Genomic DNA, 27,612 nt, shown 5'->3' with positions numbered 1-27,612 from the left:
TCCACCTCAATGCTCCCCCTCAATGCTCCGCCTCAAACTCAACGCTCCACCTCAACGCTCCACCTCAATGCTCCCCCTCAATGCTCCGCCTCAAACTCAACGCTCCACCTCAACGCTCCACCTCAACGCTCCACCTCAACGCTCCACCTCAACGCTCCGCCTCAACGCTCCGCCTCAACGCTCCACCTCAACGCTCCACCTCAACACTCCGCCTCAACGCTCCACCTCAACACTCCGCCTCAACGCTCCACCTCAACACTCCGCCTCAACGCTCCGCCTCAACGCTCCACCTCAACACTCCGCCTCAACGCTCCACCTCAACGCTCCACCTCAACGCTCCACCTCAACACTCCTTCTCAACGCTCCACCTCAACGCTCCGCCTCAACGCTCCGCCTCAACGCTCCACCTCAACACTCCGCCTCAACGCTCCACCTCAACGCTCCGCCTCAACGCTCCGCCTCAACGCTCCGCCTCAACGCTCCACCTCAATGCTCCCCCTCAATGCTCCGCCTCAAACTCAACGCTCCACCTCAACGCTCCACCTCAACGCTCCACCTCAACGCTCCACCTCAACGCTCCGCCTCAACGCTCCGCCTCAACGCTCCACCTCAACGCTCCACCTCAACACTCCGCCTCAACGCTCCACCTCAACGCTCCACCTCAACGCTCCACCTCAACACTCCACCTCAACGCTCCACCTCAACGCTCCGCCTCAACGCTCCGCCTCAACACTCCATCTCAACGCTCCGCCTCAACGCTCCACCTCAACGCTCCACCTCAACACTCCGCCTCAACGCTCCACCTCAACGCTCCACCTCAACGCTCCACCTCAACGCTCCACCTCAACACTCCACCTCAACGCTCCACCTCAACGCTCCGCCTCAACGCTCCGCCTCAACGCTCCGCCTCAACGCTCCACCTCAACGCTCCACCTCAACGCTCCGCCTCAACGCTCCGCCTCAACGCTCCGCCTCAACGCTCCACCTCAATGCTCCCCCTCAATGCTCCGCCTCAAACTCAACGCTCCACCTCAACGCTCCACCTCAACGCTCCACCTCAACGCTCCACCTCAACGCTCCACCTCAACGCTCCGCCTCAACGCTCCGCCTCAACGCTCCACCTCAACGCTCCACCTCAACACTCCGCCTCAACGCTCCACCTCAACACTCCGCCTCAACGCTCCACCTCAACGCTCCACCTCAACGCTCCATCTCAACGCTCCACCTCAACACTCCATCTCAACGCTCCGCCTCAACGCTCCACCTCAACACTCCGCCTCAACGCTCCACCTCAACGCTCCACCTCAACGCTCCATCTCAACGCTCCACCTCAACACTCCGCCTCAACGCTCCACCTCAATGCTCCCCCTCAATGCTCCGCCTCAAACTCAACGCTCCACCTCAACACTCCGCCTCAACGCTCCACCTCAATGCTCCCCCTCAATGCTCCGCCTCAAACTCAACGCTCCACCTCAACGCTCCACCTCAATGCTCCCCCTCAATGCTCCGCCTCAAACTCAACGCTCCACCTCAACGCTCCACCTCAATGCTCCCCCTCAATGCTCCGCCTCAAACTCAACGCTCCACCTCAACGCTCCACCTCAACGCTCCACCTCAACGCTCCGCCTCAACGCTCCGCCTCAACGCTCCGCCTCAACACTCCGCCTCAACGCTCCACCTCAACACTCCTTCTCAACGCTCCACCTCAACGCTCCACCTCAACACTCCGCCTCAACGCTCCACCTCAACACTCCGCCTCAACGCTCCACCTCAACGCTCCACCTCAACGCTCCATCTCAACGCTCCACCTCAACACTCCATCTCAACGCTCCGCCTCAACGCTCCACCTCAACACTCCGCCTCAACGCTCCACCTCAACGCTCCACCTCAACGCTCCATCTCAACGCTCCACCTCAACACTCCGCCTCAACGCTCCACCTCAATGCTCCCCCTCAATGCTCCGCCTCAAACTCAACGCTCCACCTCAACACTCCGCCTCAACGCTCCACCTCAATGCTCCCCCTCAATGCTCCGCCTCAAACTCAACGCTCCACCTCAACGCTCCACCTCAATGCTCCCCCTCAATGCTCCGCCTCAAACTCAACGCTCCACCTCAACGCTCCACCTCAATGCTCCCCCTCAATGCTCCGCCTCAAACTCAACACTCCGCCTCAACGCTCCACCTCAATGCTCCCCCTCAATGCTCCGCCTCAAACTCAACGCTCCACCTCAACGCTCCACCTCAACGCTCCACCTCAACGCTCCACCTCAACGCTCCGCCTCAACGCTCCGCTTCAACGCTCCACCTCAACGCTCCACCTCAACACTCCGCCTCAACGCTCCACCTCAACACTCCGCCTCAACGCTCCACCTCAACGCTCCACCTCAACACTCCGCCTCAACGCTCCACCTCAATGCTCCCCCTCAATGCTCCGCCTCAAACTCAACGCTCCACCTCAACGCTCCACCTCAATGCTCCCCCTCAATGCTCCGCCTCAAACTCAACGCTCCACCTCAACGCTCCACCTCAACGCTCCACCTCAACGCTCCACCTCAACGCACCGCCTCAACGCTCCGCCTCAACGCTCCGCCTCAACGCTCCACCTCAACGCTCCGCCTCAACACTCCGCCTCAACGCTCCACCTCAACACTCCGCCTCAACGCTCCACCTCAACGCTCCACCTCAACGCTCCGCCTCAACGCTCCACCTCAACGCTCCGCCTCAACGCTCCGCCTCAACGCTCCACCTCAACGCTCCACCTCAACACTCCGCCTCAACGCTCCACCTCAACACTCCGCCTCAACGCTCCACCTCAACGCTCCACCTCAACGCTCCACCTCAACGCTCCGCCTCAACGCTCCATCTCAACGCTCCACCTCAACACTCCATCTCAACGCTCCGCCTCAACGCTCCGCCTCAACGCTCCACCTCAACACTCCGCCTCAACGCTCCACCTCAACGCTCCACCTCAACGCTCCACCTCAACGCTCCACCTCAATGCTCCCCCTCAATGCTCCGCCTCAAACTCAACGCTCCACCTCAACACTCCGCCTCAACGCTCCACCTCAATGCTCCCCCTCAATGCTCCGCCTCAAACTCAACGCTCCACCTCAACGCTCCACCTCAACGCTCCACCTCACCTCCGATGTCGCTGCTTCTATTAAAACTCTTCCATCTTTGTGCTCGAGGTCTGGTTTTCTGAAAAGTCGACAGAGCATATGCCAAAAATCCAGTGCCATAATTGACCCGGCGGCGCTCGACAGGATGCTAAAACCCCGTCTCGTGATATCTGTGGCGATGAGGGGGTGGGGCTCCATCCTCTCGCGGGTGGCCCCGGATCCTCTCACGGCGACGGGGGCCGAGCGACTCTTTAAGCGGGACTGGCAGTAATGACAGCGCGCGGGTGGATGACCCCGGGGCCCCGCTTTCGCCGGCCGCACACATCTACACTACAAAGGCATTTCAAACAGATACCTGGCTTTTATCTTGTCGCGCGGCGTTAGCGGGCGGGTAGCCGCGGTCGGGGGGGTTGTCGCGGTGAAGCGGCCGCCGATGGCCATTAAGCGCGACGCCGACGTTAGACAAAGTGCAGCTTTGTGGGACGGCGCCCGATGCGAGGTGACAGCTGTCTCAAGGCTTCGGACGCCGCTTATGCAACATGACAACGCGGCCTCGTGTCGACAAGATGAGAGGTTGATTCCGTAAACGTTGTTTTATTTATTTGAGGAGATAAACTCGCACGTTGACGTCCGGTGTCGTAGGAGATCGCAGGTTTAGGCCACGTTGGCGTGACACTGACGGAACGGTTGTGGAAGTGGGACATATTGTGCGTTTTTGTGGCTTTATTGGCATTTAAGCGTGTTTTATGGTCAAATTGGCATGAGCTTTTCGCGTTCCAAGGAGGGATTTAGGGATTGGAGCGCCCTCTGCTGTCAGTAAAGGGAATAAACACTGAAAAAAGTAAATAAATGAAGCTCTTAGACAACGTGATATGCTCATAGAGACATGCGTTTGGTGCGAACCCAACAGCGAGTCTGTTAATGGTTTATGGACGTAAAAACTGCAAAAATGAGGCTGAATTAATGGAAAAAGCACAAAATAACACAGTTTAACGGTTAAGAAAAGTCAGTTTTGCATAATATATGTTCTTGAAATATATATATAAGCATCAGTTGTTGGTTTTACTTCCAGAATTTCTTGTAAGATACTATTTGAGACCTAATGTTAAATACCTTGTATGATATAAAAATAAAAGACTGTAACAATGTTAAAGATCAAACCTCTATTTCAATGATGATTTTCTGTTTATGGTTCAAGACGTAACTTATATCAGCAAATAATCGCTCCACTAAAACTCTAACACGTTCCTTTGCCCCCTTGTGGTCAGTGTTGGTACTACTCTTATAAAATTACACAAGTTTAGTTTCCACGTCTCTACAAAAGTAATATATTTGTCCAAACTCTACAGAGAAACTATCTTGTTTATAAAAGGTTCAATACAAATACAGTTTAATAAAAGATTAAAGTGTAAAATAAAGAAGAAATAAAACGACATGATTAACTTTCTTTCCAATCAACGCCAAGAAATGAACCTTTTGTAGTTTATTTTCAAACCGTCGCTGAATTGATGAGCAGATTTGCCTTTGCTTTGTTGTTGTTTTGACCGGCTTTTGCTGTAAATATCTCTTTGTGTACTTTGTTGTCGGCTTGTGTAAATGTAAAGCGCTGAAATGTAAACAGAAGGTCACACAAGATGGCCGCCTGCTACGTTTGAGCATATTTTATCCCTTCAAAGCCACGTCAGCCGTTCGAACCGCTCCAGGTCATCCCCGGTCCCGAACATGAAAGCCGCCCCCCGCGCGCCCGCTAGCCGCTAGTCAAGCGCCTGCTCCTCGCCGAACGCGCGCCGCTCATCTATCGACGCGCTAATGCTAACTCCGCGCGGCGCAGGTGGAGAGCGTGTTAGCCTCGGGGAAATGCCGGCAGAGCGCGCGAAGGGGAGAGAACATCTGTGCGCGGAGAGTGTCGGACATGTTTTCAGAGAGCACCACCTGCAGGCGGCCGTGAATAAATAATGACGGACAGATTGGCTGCGGTTTGAAGAGCGGGGCCTTTGTCCTAGATGTTTGTTTCGCCCTCAACGTGGAACAAATATCTGGATGAAACGGTTCGGGGCTCGAGTGGAAGGCGACAGAAAGCTGCACGGTATCGGTGTATACGACTGTAGTACGTATATTTCACGTTACATAATTCTTTAAGACTTGAATTGACCTAATTTTCTCAAAGAATTGGGTGTAGTTTTTAGAAATCGTAGCCCGTAGCCACGTCAAATTGCTCGTTATTCACAGGTAAACACTGAATATTTGTGAGATATTGTGGTGAACAGGTGGAAATGAACTAGGCAACGCGGACTATACTCGACGCCATCATCACACTCGGGTTCAGAACGACGTATTTGGGCCTCAAACCGACGCCGTGGACACAATGGATGGATGCATTTGGACTTACTTTTAATGGCGTTTGACAGCCAACTGAAAAGGTGCATTTACCGCCACCTACTGGAGTTGTACGTCTATGTTTTACTCTAAAAAAGTAAGAATAAATAATAATAAATAGGAGAGAGAAAAAGCCACCAAAAAAAGTATGACACAAATTGCGCCGATCATAATCAACATACGCAATATGGAAAAAAATACTGATCACAATTTGACGCTAAAAATTGACAAAATGGGCCTTTTATTTTGGACTTCATGTGTTTTTAATGTCAATTTTTTTCTTTGGATGCCGTTTCTTCCTTATGTGCTCATTTTCTGTATTTTTTGACTTATTTTGTTTCTTTCTGGTCTGGCTTTTTTTTTTTTTTTTTTGGGACTTTTTTTGTCAATTTAAATTTATGTCAATGTAAATGCGTTCATGACAATCCTTTGAGTCTAAACATTATTATATTATTATTACATTTAAGGTCAGACTGAAGATTACAAAGGTAATCCCTCACGATGCGATGCACGACACACGGCTCACGCGCCGATTATATCACGATTTTTGCGATACATGCGATAATCGATATATCGCTCGTGACAATCTACGAAAAATCAACATTTTTTAACGAACACAATACATTTTAACAAATATTTTCTCTGTTAAACCACGACCTGCAAAAAATAAAAATACACCCGTTTTAAATCATCAGAACGTGCGTAAACACATTTTCTTTCTTTGAACTAAATTGTAGCGCGACCACAAAATAATTTGGGAAATTATACCAAAAATCATGGCGATAATCACGATACAGCGGCCCACGATATCGATACTGTGTCACCAAATTTAGTATCACGATATTTTGGCAGACAATGGACTAAATGGCACTTTTATTTTTGATAAAATTAATTTGCTTTAACCTTCTTTTCTTTAAAAACAGTGTAATTATTTTATTATAAACATCATTTTTAATCACATCTGATATTGATCCCAACAAAACTTTAGAAAGCTAAGGATGCTACTGGATTTAGCACAATATTAACCACGAACACAATGATGTCGCTTGTTTACGTGAAGGTTAATGACACTCGCATTAACGTCGTCCGCGCGTCACGTCAAAGCCGCTTCCCCCGACGGCTGCCGATGGGCCGTTTTTTTGTCGTCATGGTGACAGCTTGCGTTAGCCTTTGTGCAGGCACGTAGCATTTGCCCGTGACAGTTAGCATTAGCCGTCCTGACAGAGCGCCGTCACAACCGGAGCTCGTCCGTTTAAATATTTAGATTAGGGGGAAAAAGACACTAAACGTTCAGCTTTTATGTCGAACGGGAAGGTTTTCACGAGCGGTTCTCAAACTGAGGTCCGGCGGTCGATTTTATCCACGTCTTTGTCTTCTTTTGGGCTAAACGCACACAATAATGTAATCGTCAAAACAGTGAAAGTGTCAAATGTGTCAAGTTTTCTCTCTTTAAACAGACGACTAAATTGTAGCGCATTTATGGCAAAGATTACTCGCGGCGACATATCGATACGACCCCCGATATCGATACTGTGACACCTAATTTAGTGTCAGGATGTTTGGATTCTGACACTTCTTCATTTGAATGTGATCGTTCAGTGTTCTTTTCAATCACTCAGTTCAGCCAGCAGAGTCCTCCTCCATCCCTCTCTCTCTTTCTCCATCTCACTTTCTCTCTCTTCCCCCTCTTCCTCTCTCCCCCCCTCCCTCCCTCTCTCTTAAGGGCTCTTGCTGGTCTTGCCGAAGGGCACGTGGGGCCTCGGGGCAGACTTTCCCCCGTCCCGCCCTGAGGGATGGCCCGCTGCTGGAGCCGACACTCGCATGCACACTTAACGCACACTTAGCGCGTTACTTAAGGTGGAACATTCTTCTGGAGTCGATTGTCACGGCGACGCTCGTGCTCGGCCCGAGCGGGCGGAGGGTTTAAAAGGTTTTTGGACAGGCACAGAAGGCGCCTGTCGGACTCAGAGCCGAGCGGAGGAGAATGTGACAAAAGCAGTTTGAGTCAAAGGCAGTGGGGAACACAGACGCGCTCGAGGCAGAGGAGAACACTGACGCGCTCGAGGCAGAGGAGAACACTGACGCGCTCGAGGCAGAGGAGAACACTGACGCGCTCGTGGCAGTGGGGAACACTGACGCGCTCGTGGCAGAGGGGAACACTGACGCGCTCGAGGCAGTGGCGAACACCGACGCGCTCGTGGCAGCGGAGGGGAACACTGACGCGCTCGTGGCAGAGGGGAACACTGACGCGCTCGAGGCAGTGGCGAACACCGACGCGCTCGTGGCAGCGGAGGGGAACACCGACGCGCGCTCGTGGCAGCGGCGAACACCGACGCGCGCTCGTGGCAGTGGGGAACACTGACACGCTCGTGGCAGCGGCGAACACCGACGCGCGCTCGTGGCAGCGGCGAACACCGACGCGCGCTCGTGGCAGCGGCGAACACCGACGCGCGCTCGTGGCAGTGGGGAACACTGACGCGCTCGTGGCAGCGGCGAACACCGACGCGCGCTCGTGGCAGTGGGGAACACTGACGCGCTCGTGGCAGTGGGGAACACTGACGCGCTCGTGGCAGCGGGGAACACTGACGCGCTCGTGGCAGCGGAGGGGAACACTGACGCGCTCGTGGCAGCGGAGGGGAACACTGACGCGCTCGTGGCAGCGGCGAACACCGACGCGCGCTCGTGGCAGCGGCGAACACCGACGCGCGCTCGTGGCAGTGGGGAACACTGACACGCTCGTGGCAGCGGCGAACACCGACGCGCGCTCGTGGCAGCGGCGAACACCGACGCGCGCTCATGGCAGTGGGGAACACTGACGCGCTCGTGGCAGCGGCGAACACCGACGCGCGCTCGTGGCAGCGGCGAACACCGACGCGCGCTCGTGGCAGTGGGGAACACTGACGCGCTCGTGGCAGTGGGGAACACTGACGCGCTCGTGGCAGCGGGGAACACTGACGCGCTCGTGGCAGTGGGGAACACTGACGCGCTCGTGGCAGCGGGGAACACTGACGCGCTCGTGGCAGCGGAGGGGAACACTGACGCGCTCGTGGCAGCGGAGGGGAACACTGACGCGCTCGATTCGATCTATGACACAAACTTTCAATATGCAGTTTTCATTGGGAGCTGCGTTTTGTACCTCACAATTACATTAGCATTTAACTTAATTTACGCTAGTTTGATGGATCCTGGTGAGAACGTCCTCTCCCCTCCGAGCGTCAAAAACACTCCGTTCTGAATCTCCTCCATCTGTGACGTTTTCTCGATCTGTGGCTCTGACAATCTTCTCTGCTGTTTTTAAATCATCTCCAGACTCGTTCTGAGCATGTCTTCCATCAAATCCATATCATTACAACTGCGTAGCTACATCAGGAAGTCCCATTTTAAAGTGTAATTCCCTATGCAGCCACAAGATGGACTTATTTTTTCTACAACACGAAATGCCAAAGTAAAAGTCCTCAAGAGGCCAATAACAAAACAGATAATGCTTTATATTTCTCCTTTAAGCTATTGAAGTTGGATAAAAACACTGAACAAAGCTACATTCAGCTAACGGACCGGATCATGACTTGCTCTGAGTGGCGTTAACCCAGATGCCACGTCTTGTGTCCGGTCCGCGGTCTCCGTCTGCGCAGCTCGACTTGTCCCTCGTCAAACATTAACGCTCGTCACTTCCCAAAAGCAAATCGGATCCGGCAAACGGCTGAAATATTTACGGCGCGGAGTCGTGGCTTTTACCGCGAGACGGACGGCGACGGAAACGGAGGCAGACGGGAGGAAGAGGCGCGGCGTTTTCCTGTTCGGTGCCAGTCGAATCCGCTCGACCGAAACCACGGTGACGGAGACAAATGTGTCCCGACACCACGGAAGCAGAAGAAGACACGAGATGGAGTTTGCACTGTACACGCACCGTAAAGAACTACATAAAATACACTTGTGTTCATGTGCAGACACTAAAATACATACATTTTATTACATTTTCCGCAGACGGTTCAAAGTCTTGACTGCCAAAATGTGTTGGAAAATATGTTTAAAATTTGTTAAAGTGAGACGAATAATATGAATAATGCTTTTTAAATTAAATATTTTCATAAAAAAAAAATATCAAAAAATGTATTAAACGAAAAAAACAAAACAAAAAACACAAAGAACGAGCAAGACTAAAGGTAGAGAATAAGGGAGTGGCCTAAAAAAAAAAAGAAAAGAAGAATTAAAGCATATTATAATAATTGTCCATTTTTATTTTTGTATTTATTTTTTGATCTATTTTTCGGTTGTTGTGTTGTTGCTCTGTTGTTTTTGTTGTTCTCTGTTCCAATAAAAAATACATATATTCAAAAAAAGGAAAGTTTTCATCTGAGAACCAAATGGTGGCCAGTTCAAATCGCATTTGTCGCACAAATGTGGCAAAAAGAAGAGCGTCTGGCATTAAATTAAACTTGACTGATTAAAACAAAATAAAAAAACATTTGCAGGGTTTGCCAATTCGAAAAATGAATGTCACAAAATGGTAAATGTCATTATTACGACTGTGGCTGTTGGACAGACTACTACACAAACTATTAGTACTACTACATGTTAATCGTCCGATTGAATTTCTGTGTGTGTTTTGTGTGTGTGTTTTGTGTGTTTTCCAGACACGACCCTCTGATGATCCCGGGCAGCGAGCCCATCGAGAGCATGGACGAAAACGTGAAGAAGTACGACTCGACCGGGATGTTCCACTGGTGTCCGTCCAAAGACATCGAGAGGGTCACTCTGGTGGGCGCAGCGATTAGCATTTGACTTTTTATACTTTGACAACCCTATTTTCTTGATGTTTTGCTTCATAAGGGCTCCGTAAATGAAGAGATTTCGCTTCATAAGGGCTCCGTACATAAAGACGTTTTGCTTCATAAGGGCTCCGTAAATGAAGATATTTCGCTTCATAAGGGCTCCGTACATAAAGATGTTTTGCTTCATAAGGGTTCCGTACATAGAGATATTTCGCTTCATAAGGGCTCCGTACATAAAGATGTTTTGCCTCATAAGGGCTCCGTACATAGAGATATTTCGCTTCATAAGGGCTCCGTACATAAAGATGTTTTGCCTCATAAGGGCTCCGTACATATAGATGTTTTGCTTCATAAGGGTTCCGTACATAAAGATGTTTTGCCTCATAAGGGCTCCGTACATAGAGATATTTCGCTTCATAAGGGCTCCGTACATAAAGATGTTTTGCCTCATAAGGGCTCCGTACATAGAGATATTTCGCTTCATAAGGGCTCCGTACATAAAGATGTTTTGCCTCATAAGGGCTCCGTACATATAGATGTTTTGCTTCATAAGGGTTCCGTACATAGAGATATTTCGCTTCATAAGGGTTCCGTACATAAAGATGTTTTGCCTCATAAGGGCTCCGTACATAAAGATGTTTTGCCTCACAAGGGCTCCGTACATAGAGATATTTCGCTTCATAAGGGTTCCGTACATAAAGATGTTTTGCCTCATAAGGGCTCCGTACATATAGATGTTTTGCTTCATAAGGGTTCCGTACATAAAGATGTTTTGCCTCATAAGGGCTCCGTACATATAGATGTTTTGCTTCATAAGGGCTCCGTACATAAAGATGTTTTGCCTCATAAGGGTTCCGTACATAGAGATATTTCGCTTCATAAGGGTTCCGTACATAAAGATGTTTTGCTTCATAAGGGTTCCGTACATAAAGATGTTTTGCCTCATAAGGGCTCCGTACATAGAGATATTTCGCTTCATAAGGGCTCCGTACATAAAGATGTTTCGCCTCATAAGGGCTCCGTACATATAGATGTTTTGCTTCATAAGGGCTCCGTACATAAAGATGTTTTGCCTCATAAGGGCTCCGTACATATAGATGTTTTGCCTCATAAGGGCTCCGTACATATAGATGTTTTGCTTCATAAGGGTTCCGTACATAAAGATGTTTTGCCTCATAAGGGCTCCGTACATAGAGATATTTCGCTTCATAAGGGTTCCGTACATAAAGATGTTTTGCTTCATAAGGGTTCCGTACATATAGATGTTTTGCTTCATAAGGGCTCCGTACATATAGATGTTTTGCTTCATAAGGGTTCCGTACATAAAGATGTTTTGCCTCATAAGGGCTCCGTACATAGAGATATTTCGCTTCATAAGGGTTCCGTACATAAAGATGTTTTGCCTCATAAGGGCTCCGTACATATAGATGTTTTGCTTCATAAGGGTTCTGTACATATAGATGTTTTGCTTCATAAGGGTTCCGTACATAAAGATGTTTTGCCTCATAAGGGCTCCGTACATATAGATGTTTTGCTTCATAAGGGCTCCGTACATATAGATGTTTTGCTTCATAAGGGTTCCGTACATAAAGATGTTTTGCCTCATAAGGGCTCCGTACATAGAGATATTTCGCTTCATAAGGGTTCCGTACATAAAGATGTTTTGCTTCATAAGGGTTCCGTACATAAAGATGTTTTGCCTCATAAGGGCTCCGTACATAGAGATATTTCGCTTCATAAGGGCTCCGTACATAAAGATGTTTTGCCTCATAAGGGCTCCGTACATATAGATGTTTTGCTTCATAAGGGTTCCGTACATAAAGATGTTTTGCCTCATAAGGGCTCCGTATATAGAGATATTTCGCTTCATAAGGGCTCCGTACATAAAGATGTTTTGCCTCATAAGGGCTCCGTACATAGAGATATTTCGCTTCATAAGGGCTCCGTACATAAAGATGTTTTGCCTCATAAGGGCTCCGTACATATAGATGTTTTGCTTCATAAGGGTTCCGTACATAAAGATGTTTTGCCTCATAAGGGCTCCGTACATAGAGATATTTCGCTTCATAAGGGTTCCGTACATAAAGATGTTTTGCTTCATAAGGGTTCCGTACATATAGATGTTTTGCTTCATAAGGGCTCCGTACATATAGATGTTTTGCTTCATAAGGGTTCCGTACATAAAGATGTTTTGCCTCATAAGGGCTCCGTACATAGAGATATTTCGCTTCATAAGGGTTCCGTACATAAAGATGTTTTGCTTCATAAGGGTTCCGTACATAAAGATGTTTTGCCTCATAAGGGCTCCGTACATAGAGATATTTCGCTTCATAAGGGCTCCGTACATAAAGATGTTTTGCCTCATAAGGGCTCCGTACATAAAGATGTTTTGCCTCATAAGGGCTCCGTACATATAGATGTTTTGCTTCATAAGGGTTCCGTACATATAGATGTTTTGCCTCATAAGGGCTCCGTACATAGAGATATTTCGCTTCATAAGGGCTCCGTACATAAAGATGTTTTGCCTCATAAGGGCTCCGTACATAGAGATATTTCGCTTCATAAGGGCTCCGTACATAAAGATGTTTTGCCTCATAAGGGCTCCGTACATAGAGATATTTCGCTTCATAAGGGTTCCGTACATAAAGATGTTTTGCCTCATAAGGGCTCCGTACATATAGATGTTTTGCTTCATAAGGGTTCCGTACATAAAGATGTTTTGCCTCATAAGGGCTCCGTACATAGAGATATTTCGCTTCATAAGGGTTCCGTACATAAAGATGTTTTGCTTCATAAGGGTTCCGTACATATAGATGTTTTGCTTCATAAGGGCTCCGTACATATAGATGTTTTGCTTCATAAGGGTTCCGTACATAAAGATGTTTTGCCTCATAAGGGCTCCGTACATAGAGATATTTCGCTTCATAAGGGCTCCGTACATAAAGATGTTTTGCCTCATAAGGGCTCCGTACATATAGATGTTTTGCTTCATAAGGGTTCCGTACATAAAGATGTTTTGCCTCATAAGGGCTCCGTACATAGAGATGTTTTGCTTCATAAGGGTTCCGTACATAAAGATGTTTTGCCTCATAAGGGCTCCGTACATATAGATGTTTTGCTTCATAAGGGTTCCGTACATAAAGATGTTTTGCCTCATAAGGGCTCCGTACATAGAGATATTTCGCTTCATAAGGGCTCCGTACATAGAGATATTTCGCTTCATAAGGGCTCCGTACATAAAGATGTTTTGCCTCATAAGGGCTCCGTACATATAGATGTTTTGCTTCATAAGGGTTCCGTACATAAAGATGTTTTGCCTCATAAGGGCTCCGTACATAGAGATATTTCGCTTCATAAGGGCTCCGTACATAAAGATGTTTTGCCTCATAAGGGCTCCGTACATAGAGATATTTCGCTTCATAAGGGCTCCGTACATAAAGATGTTTTGCCTCATAAGGGCTCCGTACATAGAGATATTTCGCTTCATAAGGGTTCCGTACATAAAGATGTTTTGCTTCATAAGGGTTCCGTACATATAGATGTTTTGCTTCATAAGGACTCCGTACACAAAGGATCGCCATAGAACAACAACAACAACAACAACAACAACAACAACAACAACAACAACAACAACACAACAACGAACAATACCTCGTGCACTTGGATGCCAACTGCCATAAAAAACTACAACGACAACAGTTTGGATATTACGGCAACATAGAGGAACGCCTCGGTCCGTATGACGGGGAAGAAGAAGAGGAAGCGTGACCTGGTCGGTGACGATATGAACAGCGGGGAGGACTCCCCTGGAGCCACTGATCCTGTGCAGCGTAGGGCGTCTTCTTGCTCGTCTATGGAGGGCTCTCTCAGTGAGGAGCAGGGCGGGGGGGTTGCAGATGTCGGGGATGTGAGTTCAGAGTGTAAGGTGTTCATAAAGCTCGCGCAGGATAATGCGTCCTTTAAGGGGTGGGATCCGATGGCGTTGACAAGGAGCCTGACTGTAGCTGTGGGAGTGGTCAAGCATGCGAGTGTCCTTAGGGATGGCTCGCTGCTGGTTGTGTGCAAGGACGTGGCTCAGCAAAGGAAGGCGATTGAAGCTAAGTGTCTGGGTGGGAAGGACATTCTTGTGTCTGATGCTGTAAGAGGCACGGTCAGGGGAGTTATAGTAGGCGTCCCTACGACGACATCTGTGGATGACATAAAGGAGAATTTGACTGGAGCTAAGGTGGTGGATGCTAGGCGGTTGAAGATGACCCGGGATGGGGTAAGGTGTGACAGCCTGTCGATAATGATTAGATTTGAAGGTGGGATCCTGCCTCGTGTGGTGTGCGTTGGGTACATGCGCTATGGCGTGCGCCCATATGTTCTGCCGCCCCTGCGTTGCTTCAAGTGCCAGCGCTTTGGGCATATTGCAGCGGTCTGTAGAGGGAAGCAGAAGTGTGGTAAATGTGCAGGAGACCACGAGTATGGGAAGTGTGACGACGGAGCAAAACTCAAGTGCTGTAACTGTGGGGGAGAGCATAGCTCTGCCTACGGGGGATGCGTGTTCAGCAAGAGGGCTGCGGAGGTGCAAAAAGTTAGAGCCTCTCAAGGCATATCCTACGCGGATGCGGTCAAGAAGGTGTCTGGTAGTCAGGTGACGGTGGATGCAGTGGGGGCTGCCAGTGCTGCTGGTGTCCTAGGCGACAGGGGAGGGGGCAGCGTTGCCCGCAGCCAGGGGGAGGTCCCCACTGGGATGCCCGTGAGTGTGGCTTCCACGGGCAGAGGCCCTGTGGGTGCGGAGGATGTACTGGTTGTGAAGAGGAAAGATTTCTTCCTCTTTATAGTGGAAGTGATTAACTGTACTGGGCAAACCAAGAAGAGATCCGAAAAGACTAAGATCATCGCTAAGGCTGCAGGGAAGTACTTTGGAGCTGGGGGCCCCGAGTGGACGGAGATAGAGGATGCGCTGCGGGAGGGCGCCCTGCCCCATTCTGGCAGTGGGAGTGGGGGGGCTCCCGATGCGCCGTCAGGTTCCGGGGGCTCATAATGGCGGTGGTTGTCTTGCAATGGAATGCGCGTAGTCTTCGTGCTAATGGCCAGGAATTTAAGCATTTTGTCTCTACCTTGTTGAACAAGCCTCACGTTATGTGCGTGCAGGAGACTTGGTTACGACCTAGGTGGGGTTTTGGGATACAAGGGTATGTGTGTGTTAGGAATGATAGGGAGCAGGGTAGAGGCGGAGGTGTGGCTGTGTTTGTCCGAGATGACCTAAATTACGTTGTTGTCAGTGTGAGTAAAGCGCCGGAGGCCCTGGCGGTGAGGGTCTGGCTGGGTGGTGAAGCTGTTACTGTGGTTAACCTTTATAATCCGTGTGGTGAGTTAACGCTAGAGTCCTTACATAGTATCGGTAAGGATGTTCGGGGAAAGGCCGTGTGGTGTGGGGATTTTAATGCGCATAGCGCTTTGTGGGGCGGTAGTGGTACCGATAGGTATGGGCAGGTGGTAGAGGGTTTTATCAATCAAAGGGAGTTGGTTTGTCTGAATGATGGGGGTGGGACCCGCTATGATATGGGGACCGGTGCGGAAAGTGCAATAGATCTTACACTTGTGTCCAAGGAGTTAGCTGGTGTTTGTAGTTGGGAGGTTCTTGGTAATCTTTCTTTTGGTAGCGAGCACTATCTAGTCCGCACCGTGATTGGCTTTGGGAGCTGTGTGGTCAGGGGGACGAGGATCCAGAGGTGGCAGTTGGCAAGGGCGAACTGGGGGGCTTTCCTGAGGAAAGCTGATGATGGTTCTAGGGTTCTGCAGGAAGGAGGATTGACTCAGGTGGATGATCTCAATAGTGCAATTGTCTCGCTCATCACGCAGTCAGCGGTAGGCACGATTCCTAAGAGTGGTGGTAGTGGACATAGGAAGCGGGTGCCGTGGTGGACTGAAGCATGTGGTCATGCTGTTAGGGCGAGAAATGCGGCGTTTCGCCGGCTAAGGGTTACCCACACTGAGGGTGCCCTCATTGACTACAAGAGGGCCCGCGCTGTTGTGCGGAAAACTGTGAGAACGGCCAAGAGTGCCTATTGGAGGCGGTATTGTTCCAAAATTGGGAGAGAAACGCGTCTCGGGGATGTTTGGGGGATGATTAAGCGGATGCATGGGGTTGAGCGCCGTCATGGGACCCCGGTCCTAATACTGAATGGTGTTGAAGCAGTCAGCGACGTTGACAAAGCTGAACTGTTGGCCAGCACCTTTGTGTCGGTGCACAGCTCTGACAATCTCTCACCTGCGGAAAGGCACTACAGGGAGAGTACTTTGGCCCAGAATTCTGAGCTGATTGGGCACCAGCCTTCGACTCAAGATGACCTTGATCTTCCGTTTAGTTTGTTTGAGCTAAGGAGAGCACTTTCTAAGGCGAAACAGACAGCCCCGGGTAAAGATGAGGTGTGCTATGACATGCTCTCTCATTTGACTGATGACACGCTTGGGCTAGTCCTGGGTCTTTTCAACCGTGTTTGGGATTCAGGTTGTGTTCCATCTGCGTGGAAACAGTCTACGGTGGTGCCGGTTCTGAAGCCGGGTAGGCCAGCGTCTGACCCTTCAAGTTATAGGCCGATTGCCTTGACGTCGCAGCTCGGGAAAACGATGGAGCGCATGGTTACCGAGCGGTTGGATTACTTCTTGGAGAGTCAGGGTTTGCTTCCCGCGCACCAGAGTGGTTTCCGTAGGGGCAGGAACACCATGGATTCCGTGTTGTGTTTGGAATCTGATATCCAGCTGGCCAGGGCTCAGAAAGAAAAGGTTATTGCGGTGCTCTTTGATGTGGAGAAGGCGTACGATATGGTTTGGAAGGATGGGCTCCTCATTAAGCTGCGGAAGTGTGGTGTGAAGGGTAAACTGTTTAACTGGGTCCGGAGCTTTCTGTCTGGCCGGCGTATCCAAACCAGAGTGGGCGCTGCTTACTCTGGGGTCTATGGGGTGGAGAATGGGATCCCGCAGGGGAGTGTGTGTAGCCCTATCTTGTTCAATGTTATGATTAAGGACATCTTTGACGACGTGGATGGGTCTGTTGGGAGGAGCCTTTATGCTGACGATGGCGCTCTATGGGTGAGAGGGAGGAATCTCCGGTTTTACGAGGCGAAACTGCAAAGGGCAATACAGCAGGTGGAGCAGTGGACCCTGAAGTGGGGGTTTAAACTGTCCGTACGGAAGTCTCAAGTGATCTGTTTCTTCAATGGGCATAGGGACGTCTCCCTTCGACTGCATGGGCAGGTGCTCGAACAGGTCAGGGAGGTGAGGTTCTTGGGGGTCACCTTTGACGAGAGGCTTAGTTGGCGTCGGCACATTGATGAGGTCAGTGGTAAATGCAAAAGGGTGAATAACTTGCTTCGTTGTCTATCCGGCCAGGACTGGGGGGCCAGCAGAAGGTCGCTCCTGGGTATTTATCGGGCCGTCATGAGGGCGGCTATTGATTATGGCTGTATAGCCTACATGTCTGCGGCTGAGACTAACTTAAAGAAGCTTGATGTGGAGCAAGCCCAGGCCTTGCGCATCTGCTGTAGGGCTTTTAGGACCTCCCCTGTCTCGGCGCTGCAGGTTGAGTTGGGGGAATTGCCGTTACGGCTCCGGAGGCTCCGGGGGCAGAGTGAGGCTGGCGGTATGGTTTTCAGCCAGGTAGGAAATGCGAAGGCGCGGCTTGCGGGGGTTGGTGATCTGCGTGTGAGCCCGTCGGTGGCTTTGTCTGCTATAGCTCCGTGGAAGTTTGTCCCGGCTCCTGTTGATGTTAGCTTGCATGGCAAGCTTAGAGGAGTCGCTGGGAGGGCACCGCAGTTTGCCGTTCAAGCGCTCATCGATAAGCACTCAGGTGATGTGTTTATTTATACCGACGGGTCTAGGGATCCTGAGAGTGGGCGTACTGGCGCCGCTTATTTTGTGCCTGACCTGGGGCTAGCGGTCAAGAAGAGGTTGACAGATCGCCTTTCTGTTTTCACGTCGGAACTTATAGCGATACGGTTGGCGTTGGAATGGGCGGAATCTGCTTTGCAGTGTTGCGGCATTGTGGTGGCCTCTGACAGCCTTTCTGCATTGCAAAGCATTAAATCTGGGAAATCGGATTGCAGACAGGATGTGTTGAATGGCATCTTCTGTCTGATGCTCTCCCTGTCCAGGAAGGATGTGAGGGTTTCCTTCATTTGGGTCCCTGCGCATGTGGGGGTGGATGGTAACGAAATGGCTGATGCACTGGCTAAACGTTCCCTTCGGCGGCCATCAATTGATGTGGCGGTTGAGTTAAGCAAATCTGAAATCAAGCCTGTTATCAAGAGTCATGTGGTCGGCCTTTGGCAGGAATTTTGGAGCCACTGTGTTACTGGACGGCATCTCTATCACATACAGGGTAGTGTGGGTCCTTGCGGGTCTATAGGCAGGAACGCGTGGGAGGAAAGGGCCTTCGCCCGCATGAGGATTGGCCATACTGGACTCAATTGGTCACTGAGTAGGATAGGCAAACATCCGACCGGTCTGTGTGGTCACTGTCGGGTGCCAGAGACTGTCGAGCATGTGCTGATTTGCTGTGAGGCTTATGATAGGGAAAGGGCCGGGTTGGCCTTGTGGTTTCGGAATAATGGGCGGGAGTTCAATCTGCGGAACGTTCTGGCGATCCAGTCACAGGGTTTGTGTCAGGCTGTGGTTGCTTACTTATGTAGCACAGGGCTGGGTAAACGTTTATAGAGGTGGGGGGTGTTGGAGACTGAGCCGAGGATGAGGAGCAAGAGGATGTTCTAACGCGCTTGGACTTCATGGGCCTAGAAACGCCAAAGTGATGGAAGAAGGACTTCTAAAGGATAAAACGACAAAGACGTCCCATGACCTCATGGGCTTTGTAAAACAACAAAGACGTCCCATGATCTCATGGGCTTTGTACTTCCAAAGCACCGAACGTCAAAGAGGGCGAGGAAGGTGAAGAAGAGTCTCCCTGGAATAAAGCCGGTTGGTCTCTGACACAACAACTATTCTAGTCACAAAAACACATCATGACCTCATGGGCTTTGTAACGCCAAAGCGATGGGAGGAGTACTTTTACGGACTACGACAGAGTCTGAGGACTACGAAACGTCTGAGGAATAAAGTCTGGCGGTAATGCAACACTCGGATGCCAACCGCCATAAAACAACAACAACAGGTTCATGCATTCTATATTAGTCTCGTGGATTGGCTGCTACCGGGCTGTACTGGATATGCCACTCTTCAAATCACATCACGTCACTCAAAGTATATTCTACTGAATGAGCAAAGAGCACTCCTGTCACACGTCTATCTCAATCTGTCCGCTTTTTTCCCCGACATGTCTGCGTTTCACCGCGAACGCAGACAAACGACGCTTCAAAACACATGGGAAATTGTCATGGAGACGGGTAAGAACGTGGGCGGAGGATGGATTCAAAATACACAGATTTACTTTGAAACGTACGGTTTGACGTTTTACCGAAGATGAATGGAGTGGAGGCAAACTCAACAGAACGACTTTCAGAGTAAATCGTTCTTCTTGAATCACGTATTCATAACAAACAATACGTTGACATTAAAGGCACTGTACCCGATGTTTACGGTCTTAAAACCAGAAGTAAAAAACACCAAAAACAGAACTATTTCTTAAACGATGTGCAGCGATCCAAAGTTATTCGGCGCAATTAGTTTGTTTTATGAGTTTAGATTTTCATGTTAATGCTAACAAGAACCAGTGCTCTTCTTGTTTTTATGGACTGTAAAACTCTTCTCATTTTGACCCTCAGAGCTGCTTTTACACTATATCTATTACCGTATTTTCCGGACTATAAGTCGCACCCTTTTTCATAGTTTTGGCCGGGGTGCGACTTATATGTGATATTATTTGTTATTTTCACACTTGCAACCACATTTCATACTCCAGTGCAACTTATACTCCAGTGCGACTTGTATATTATAGTTTTTTTCTTCTCTATTATGCATTTTTTGGCTGGTGCGACTTAAACTCCGGAAAATACGGTACTCTATATAACGACTTTGACAGAAAATCAGATGCAGCCTCTTAAAAAAAAGAAGTCAGTTAAGGTAGAACAGACCTATGTACAGCAGTTAGCTCGTAAACTTAGCATGCGTTGACATTTTCTGGTTCTAGTCCAAGTTTATCCCAGTTTTAGTCCCAGGGAAAGCTTTTTTCCCGTATTTCCACATAAACGCTCACTCACAAGTTGTGAAAAGAACTCGAGAACTCGGGTAAAAAGCTGCTGCTCGACTTTCACACCTGAAAATCTGCATATCATGTCATGACGGAAACAGATATGCACAAGAAGGACCCGGCGCTAATTCATTTACCGACGCAACATCAGCTAGCTAAAGTAAAATAATGTTAGCCTTTTGGAACGCTAATAACAATAACAAATCTTACGGTCAGCGCTATTAAACGCTGATAAAGCGCGGACTCGTAGATTTTATTATCGGTGACGTCAAAACAAGTTAAACGTGAACACCCGTATGCTAGCTTACCGCTACATCGCTAACTCACAGCTCAGAACATTGATGAATTCTCTAAAACTCCAACATGATCCGAATTGCCTGATGCTTTCTTCCTCTCCAGACCCGCAGCGAGGCGGCCATGACGGTGCTCAGCGGACATGTGGTGGTGTGCATTTTCGGGGACGCCAAGTCGGCGCTGATCGGAGTGAGGAACTTCGTGATGCCGCTGCGGGCCAGTAACTTCCACTACCACGAGCTCAAGCACATCGTGTTCGTGGGGTCTCTGGAGTACCTCAAGAGGGAGTGGGAGACGCTGCACAACTTCCCCAAAGTCTCCATACTGCCTGTGAGTACTGCCCAAAGTCTGCATACTGCCTGTGAGTACTGCCCAAAGTCTGCATACTGCCTGTGAGTACTGCCCAAAGTCTCCATACTGCCTGTGAGTACTGCCCAAAGTATCTATACTGCCTGTGAGTACTGCCCAAAGTCTCCATACTGCCTGTGAGTACTGCCCAAAGTATCTATACTGCCTGTGAGTACTGCCCAAAGTCTGCATACTGCCTGTGAGTGCTGAGATACAAAAGTTGTAAAAATAACAATCAATTGTAATAAATATTAATAATTATTTGGGGTATAAAATAATTGATTATATTATTGAGTCAATGTTAAGCCAGAATTTTGAATGAATTGCTTTCTAGTTCCATTTATTTTTATCCATGAGTTTGTCGGTTCAAAAAGACAAATCTGATGCAGGACAAACTGGGAATGACTCGTGCAGCTTATGTAAAATATTTTTATACTGACACTCCAAAATCACCAATATTGGAGTCGATATATCACCCATTTGTACTTGAAAGATATGAATACTGTGACTGGAGCCGTGTGTGTGAAGACTGTCCCTCTGCTTCACTCGCTTCCTCTCACCTTTGCCCTCGCCGTCCTCTCCCCCCAGGGCACTCCTCTGAGCCGTGCTGACCTGAGGGCGGTCAACATTAACCTGTGTGACATGTGCGTGATCCTGTCGGCCAATCAGAACAACATCGACGACGCCTCGCTGCAGGACAAAGAGTGCATCCTGGCCTCGCTCAACATCAAGTCCATGCTGTTCGACGACAGCATCGGACTCCTGCAGGCCAACTCGCAAGGTACAGCACCACGCCGCTGTCCACGCCGCTGTCCACGCCACTGCAGCAGCCTGTTATCTCCATCTTTATAATGTTACAAACACTTTCCTTTATCCAATTACACTTGTTTTTTAACGCCGTAAAAGCTTGAAAAACCTGCACGCAAAGGCTGTCACAAGGATACGGATGACTTAAAGTGCTCCAACAGTTAAGGACTAGACTAATACTAATGAAAATAGACAAATTTAACAAACAATGGACAAAATATTCTTATTATTTTGAACCTCATATGCTTTAACCCTTCTTTTTTTTGGATAATACCTTTATATTTTCTACTTTATTCACTTACTTACTTATTTTGTGATCTCTTTGGTTCTGCTTATTTCAGTTAAAAAAATATTATTTTATTATTATTTTCAATCATTATTATTTATTATACATTTTTTCAATTATTATTATTATTTAAAAATGTTTCTTTTGTTTTATTTTCTCTCTTACTTGTGATGAAAGAGAAAGTAAAATGAGCTGTGGACGAGGCCGACGCTGCATTTAAAATATACGGAGCCCTAAAGTGGCCTCGATAAGTTTATTTATTTATTTATTACCAGGAAAGAACAAATTGAGATTGAGACCTCTTTTCAAAGGGAAAGAAGAATTGTCAGGGCACAAAATCATATAAAAACAGTTTTCAGTTTCATCTCCCCATCATAACTTTCTAAAATACAAAATAAAGTTAAATGTGACAAAAACAGCCAGATAAACAAACGTTATTTACATTTAGGTCTATTTTTGGCCAATAAATTGAACTAAAAAGCTTCTAAAATGATCACGATTATTATTTTTTGACATCTCTATCCAGCAGTTAATAGATTTGGTGACAACAAATACAGCTTACAGTGGAGTCACATTTACTATATTTAAGGTTGTACATGCTAAACCTGTGTGTACTGTATTTTCTGGACTATAAGTCGCACTGGAGTATGAGTCGCACCAGCCAAAAAATGCACAATAGAGAAAAAAAACAACATATATAAGTTGCCCTGGAGTATGAAATGCGGTTGCAAGTGTTAAAATAACAAATAATATCACATATAAGTCGCACCCCAGCCAAAACTATGAAAAAAAGTGCAACTTATAGTCCCGAAAATACGGTGCCTTAAAAAACACTGCACACCTCACTCTGCTGCTCTCCCATTGGCTGACCTCCTCCTTTTTGCCTCGCTGTAAATTATTCAACACATTTTAACGACCGCCTTTTTTCATCTTTCCCTTTACGTGCCACTCTTTTTTTTATATCTTTACAAAATTAACCCGGACATTAATCATTAACGACACTCGGCGGCGGCGGTGACGGTCACTCTCCGCGCCGGGCGCCTCTGCTTTTAGAAACCTCTGACCTCCGACGGAGAGAAACAAGATGGCTGCCAATCCGATTACGCCTTTAATACATGTATGACCCCGCGTCCGCCTGAGTCAGCTCGCCGCGCGGACGCCGTCAAAGCACGAGCGATGTATTATACATGGGCGACGCTTGATTTAATGTGCTTACTTGTCAGTCTGAGGCCGGGCCGCCAACGTCAAGTCAATTTGAATTCAATCTCGTGTCACTTTATTTCAATTTCACGGCACTGTGCTGAACGTGTAGGCGGTTTTCTTATTTCTTTCGGGGAGTAAAAGGTTTTTTCTCGGTGACGCGGCGGGGCTGAAGGAAAACAAAATGAATAACATGTCGTGTTTATTATGGATGAGTTAATATTGAAGCGTGTCGAATGTACGGCTGGTTTAAACAAGCGGCTTTTGGACGCAATAAAGACGAGACGTGGGAGTTTTGTTGATGCACGCTTTTTATCCCACTACATTATTATTATTATTTCATTTTCATTTTCATTTTCATTTTCATTTTCATTTTCATTTTCATTTTCATTTTCATTTTCATTTTCATTTTCATTTTCATTTTCATTTTCATTTTATTTTTATAATTTTTCAATTTTTTTCAATTTCTTTTTTAATTTTCAAATGTATAAAAAACAGTAGAAGAAAAGAAAGAAAGAAACAACAGAAACAGACCAGAGAGTGGGATTAAAATAAAAATCTTTTATATTAATTCTGTCAATGTTTTGTTCTGTTTGGTACGTAACATATTTGAATCATATATATAAAAAGAACACTATCACTACTTTAAAATAGCAAACAGAAGTGTCCTTTTGTAACTTTCAACATCTTGGCTTTGGAATTGAATGTGTTGTTATTGTGTCCTCCACGTTTTGACTTTGGTTCTTTTTGTCCCTCCAGGCTTCACTCCTCCAGGGATGGACCGCTCGTCTCCAGAGAACAGTCCGGTCCACGGTTTAGTCCGACAGACTTCAGTCACGACAGGGGCCAATATCCCCATCATCACTGAACTAGGTAAATAAACTACTACTACTACTACTACTACTACTACTACTTCTAATAATAATAATATGGTGTGTTGTTTAAATACTAAGAATGCACGCTCAGTCCCAACGTTTCAACAACATTTGTGGCTATTTGAGACTTAAAACTAAATGTAAATGCCGACGCTGCATTTAAATGTACGGTGCCCTAAAGTGGCATCGGTAGGTTATTTTTTTAATTTATTAACCAGGTGAGAACAATTTTTTTTCTACGTAATTTTTGGATATTTGACACTTCAATCTAAATGTAAAGGGCGTTTTCAGTCCTTCAACACTGAAACAAGGTGAACCGTTCTCAGTGATCATTCATACATGAGATGATACAAAACCTTTTAACGCTCTGTGATGGTAAATATGATCCAGAGAAAAACCCACAATGTTCACCCAAATTAATTGTAGTTTGAATGGACTACAAACTCACCTACAGCCATATTTTCACCACAAACCTATAAGAGTTCAGTAATCCACTAAAGTAATGAAGATTTAAGTGTTTTCTTTAGACACAGGTCGGCCAATAAAAAGCAAAAAAACCTGCCTTTTCTGGAGGATTGAGGCCGATAGTTGACAAAAAAGTGCAAATATCAGCCAGATATCAGCCAATATTGGTCTATCTCTACTATTTTTAGTATGCAACAAAAATATCAGTACTTTTAGTTGACGAAAACATCTTCTTTTAGTCATTTTGTTCAGTTTTTAAATCAACGGAAACTATGACGAAGCAGCAACAAAAAACACGACGCAGTTGTTGTTATCAGACGCCAGTTTTGGTCTGACATGTCGCTTTGATTGAGACGTTTAACCCTCCTCACGCTCCCTTTAATGTTTGCGCCTTGTTGTTGTTGACATGTAACCGTTTCTCCATTTCGTCGCTCGTCCAGCGCCGTTAGCGAAACAGGGCAAAAAGCTGCCCGTGATCTCGTTCAGTCCGGACAAGAGCAGCGGGACCAACATTCAAATGATCACGGAGCTGGGTAAGACCGCCACCGACGACCGCCGCGACACGCTTTTTGTCCGACCGCTTTGTTTCCACTTCTGTTCAAAGCGTCTGTGGCGAATTCTCTTCTGTTATTTTCTCATCTTTGATCTGCAGCTGACGTTTTTTTGTGAACATTTCCCGTTGTCGTCCAGAGTTTCCCTGATCTCCGCTGCTCGGTTTTTCACGCCCTTGAAGCCGCCACTGTTGAATTTTGCATTATTTACACTCCTCTCCGAGTGTTTGAGGCGGACGAGGGTTCAAAGGAGAGTCTGGGCGGCTTGAAGTATCGGGGGTCGGACGCAAAAGTAAAAGTGAATTGGGATCTGCAAAAAGCCTCGTTTGTAAAACAGTGGAGATCTGAAGGAGGCGATGGATGAAACGCATGAGGCAAAAACACACAAGTTACTGCTGTATGACGCGTGCACAGGAAGCAGCTGCTCCTTTTGATTTACCATATTTTCCGGAGTATAAGTCGCACCAGCCAAAAAATGCATAATAGAGAAGAAAAAAACATATATAAGTCTCACTGGAGTATGAAATGCAGTTGCCAGTGTGAAAATGACAAATAATATCACATATAAGTCGCTCCGGAGTATATAAGTATAAATATAAGTATAAGTCGCACCCCGGCCAAAACTTATAGTCCGGAAAATACGGTATATATGATTAAAAAGAAGCAAAATTTAGTAATTATAATCAGTAATAAAATGCAGTCATTATAATATCTGAAATCACTTTGATTTTCTAATTCTGACTCTATTTGGTGTATTTATACCTGTTGTACATAAAAATCATGGTTTTATACCAATCGAGCAGGTATTTGTGGAGAAAACGTTGAAAAATCTGTAGAAAATTATGAGAGGAAGTGACATCACTCATTCCAGTCAGTTTATGCAGAATTTACAAAAAATAAACTGCTTTTTTGACTCTTTAAACTCTCAACAAAATAAAGTCGCTCTTGTATATTTTCATTTGTCAAATAAAAAAAAATGTGACATTAGATGAGTTTTGTCCCAGTGGTTGCTGGGCAGTGGTTGCTGGGCAGTGGTTGCTGGGCAGTGGTTGCTGGGCAGTGGTTGCTGGGCAGTGGTTGCTGGGCAGTGGTTGCAGTGTGATGTCATCAATTACAAACAGGAAGTGAAATTATAAACTTAAAACCTGCTCTGATAAGATTTTCATAAACTTTTAGCAACATTTTTCTAATCTAAAACTTAACTGAATTTGAGTTCTATGAGTCGTCCAACCTGTAGGGGGCGCTTTAAAATATATTTTCTTACCCACTCACTTTCGAGACAGTTCTGCTCTATATTTACACAATATAGAGCAGAACTATGTTGCATAAATTGACAACTGTTGTATTTTAATATTGAAAGTGTAGTATTTTCTAATCAGAACAGAATCTAACAGTTTAATACCAGACACTTCAGATGAACAGGAAAAACATTGTGAATTTAGACTAGACAAAATGTGAAGATTTAATTTTTGTAAAAACGATGGAGCTTAATTTTGCTGACAAAATAAGACACTGTACAACAATAAATCATAAATAAAAGTTTTTTGGGGGATATTTAGACAAAAAATTAGACCAACAAATTCTTCTGTTCCGTCAAAATCTTGTCCAGTCCAAGATTATAAAGTTTGTTGTGTAGGTGCAAATTTAAAGGTTGATCTTTATGTTTCTGTGGGAGAAAAACGCATTTTGAATTATAAATATATAGATGTAAGTTGATTCAATGAAATAGTGTAACATATTTAGGTTCAGATTGTCACGTCTCTCCCTAAAATAATTAAAACAAAATACGTTTTATGCACTTAAACGACAATGAACTTTTTGATAAAACAGCTTAGTAGTAAACATTTCAGTTGTATAAAACATGAATGAAACGCTGCATGCCTTCACCTTCTCACTGCTCATTATTTTCCTTTCTTTGCAACAGTTTTGCTGCTTGGCCACTTTCTTTCCCTCTCTTCTTTCTAAAATAAAACCAAACTAAACTTCTATCTCTCTCTCTCTCTAAATCCCCCCGTTTTCCAGTGAACGACTCGAACGTGCAGTTTTTGGACCAGGACGACGACGACGACCCGGACACGGAGCTGTACCTCACGCAGCCCTTCGCCTGCGGGACGGCCTTCGCTGTGAGCGTCCTGGACTCACTGATGAGCGCCGTGAGTCAAAGTTTAGAAACTTTAGCGTCAGCAACCGTCGAACGCGCATCCCTTTTTCCTGCCATTGTGTCCCTCGTTCTGCTCGTATCGTTTACCGTAGAGCTGTTCTACGGTAAACGATACTACACAAAGCCATTTCCAGGCCATGGGACCAAAAATATTTGCAATACATAATA

General features: G+C 46.8%; 1 protein-coding gene across 2 annotated transcripts in view; it reads left to right on the top strand.

The window, feature by feature from the left end:
- LOC140369029 (calcium-activated potassium channel subunit alpha-1-like) overlaps window positions 1-27,612 on the top strand; it is a 212,403-nt gene that overhangs the window by 134,294 nt on the left and 50,497 nt on the right. For both annotated transcript variants that reach the window (XM_072456237.1, XM_072456235.1), the window contains 6 exons: window positions 10,131-10,254; window positions 20,857-21,081; window positions 21,688-21,880; window positions 24,152-24,265; window positions 25,173-25,265; window positions 27,306-27,436. In XM_072456237.1, coding sequence (XP_072312338.1) covers window positions 10,131-10,254; window positions 20,857-21,081; window positions 21,688-21,880; window positions 24,152-24,265; window positions 25,173-25,265; window positions 27,306-27,436 — 880 coding nt within the window. The remainder of the gene's footprint in view (window positions 1-10,130; window positions 10,255-20,856; window positions 21,082-21,687; window positions 21,881-24,151; window positions 24,266-25,172; window positions 25,266-27,305; window positions 27,437-27,612) is intronic.

The sequence above is a fragment of the Eucyclogobius newberryi genome, unplaced genomic scaffold (genome assembly GCF_026437365.1).
Source record: "Eucyclogobius newberryi isolate DKJ021-1_F unplaced genomic scaffold, fEucNew1.0.hap1 SCAF_20, whole genome shotgun sequence".
In the NCBI taxonomy this organism is placed as follows: domain Eukaryota; kingdom Metazoa; phylum Chordata; class Actinopteri; order Gobiiformes; family Gobiidae; genus Eucyclogobius; species Eucyclogobius newberryi.
Note: the sequence above shows the minus strand (reverse complement) of the source record. Positions and strands in the feature narration are given on the sequence as shown.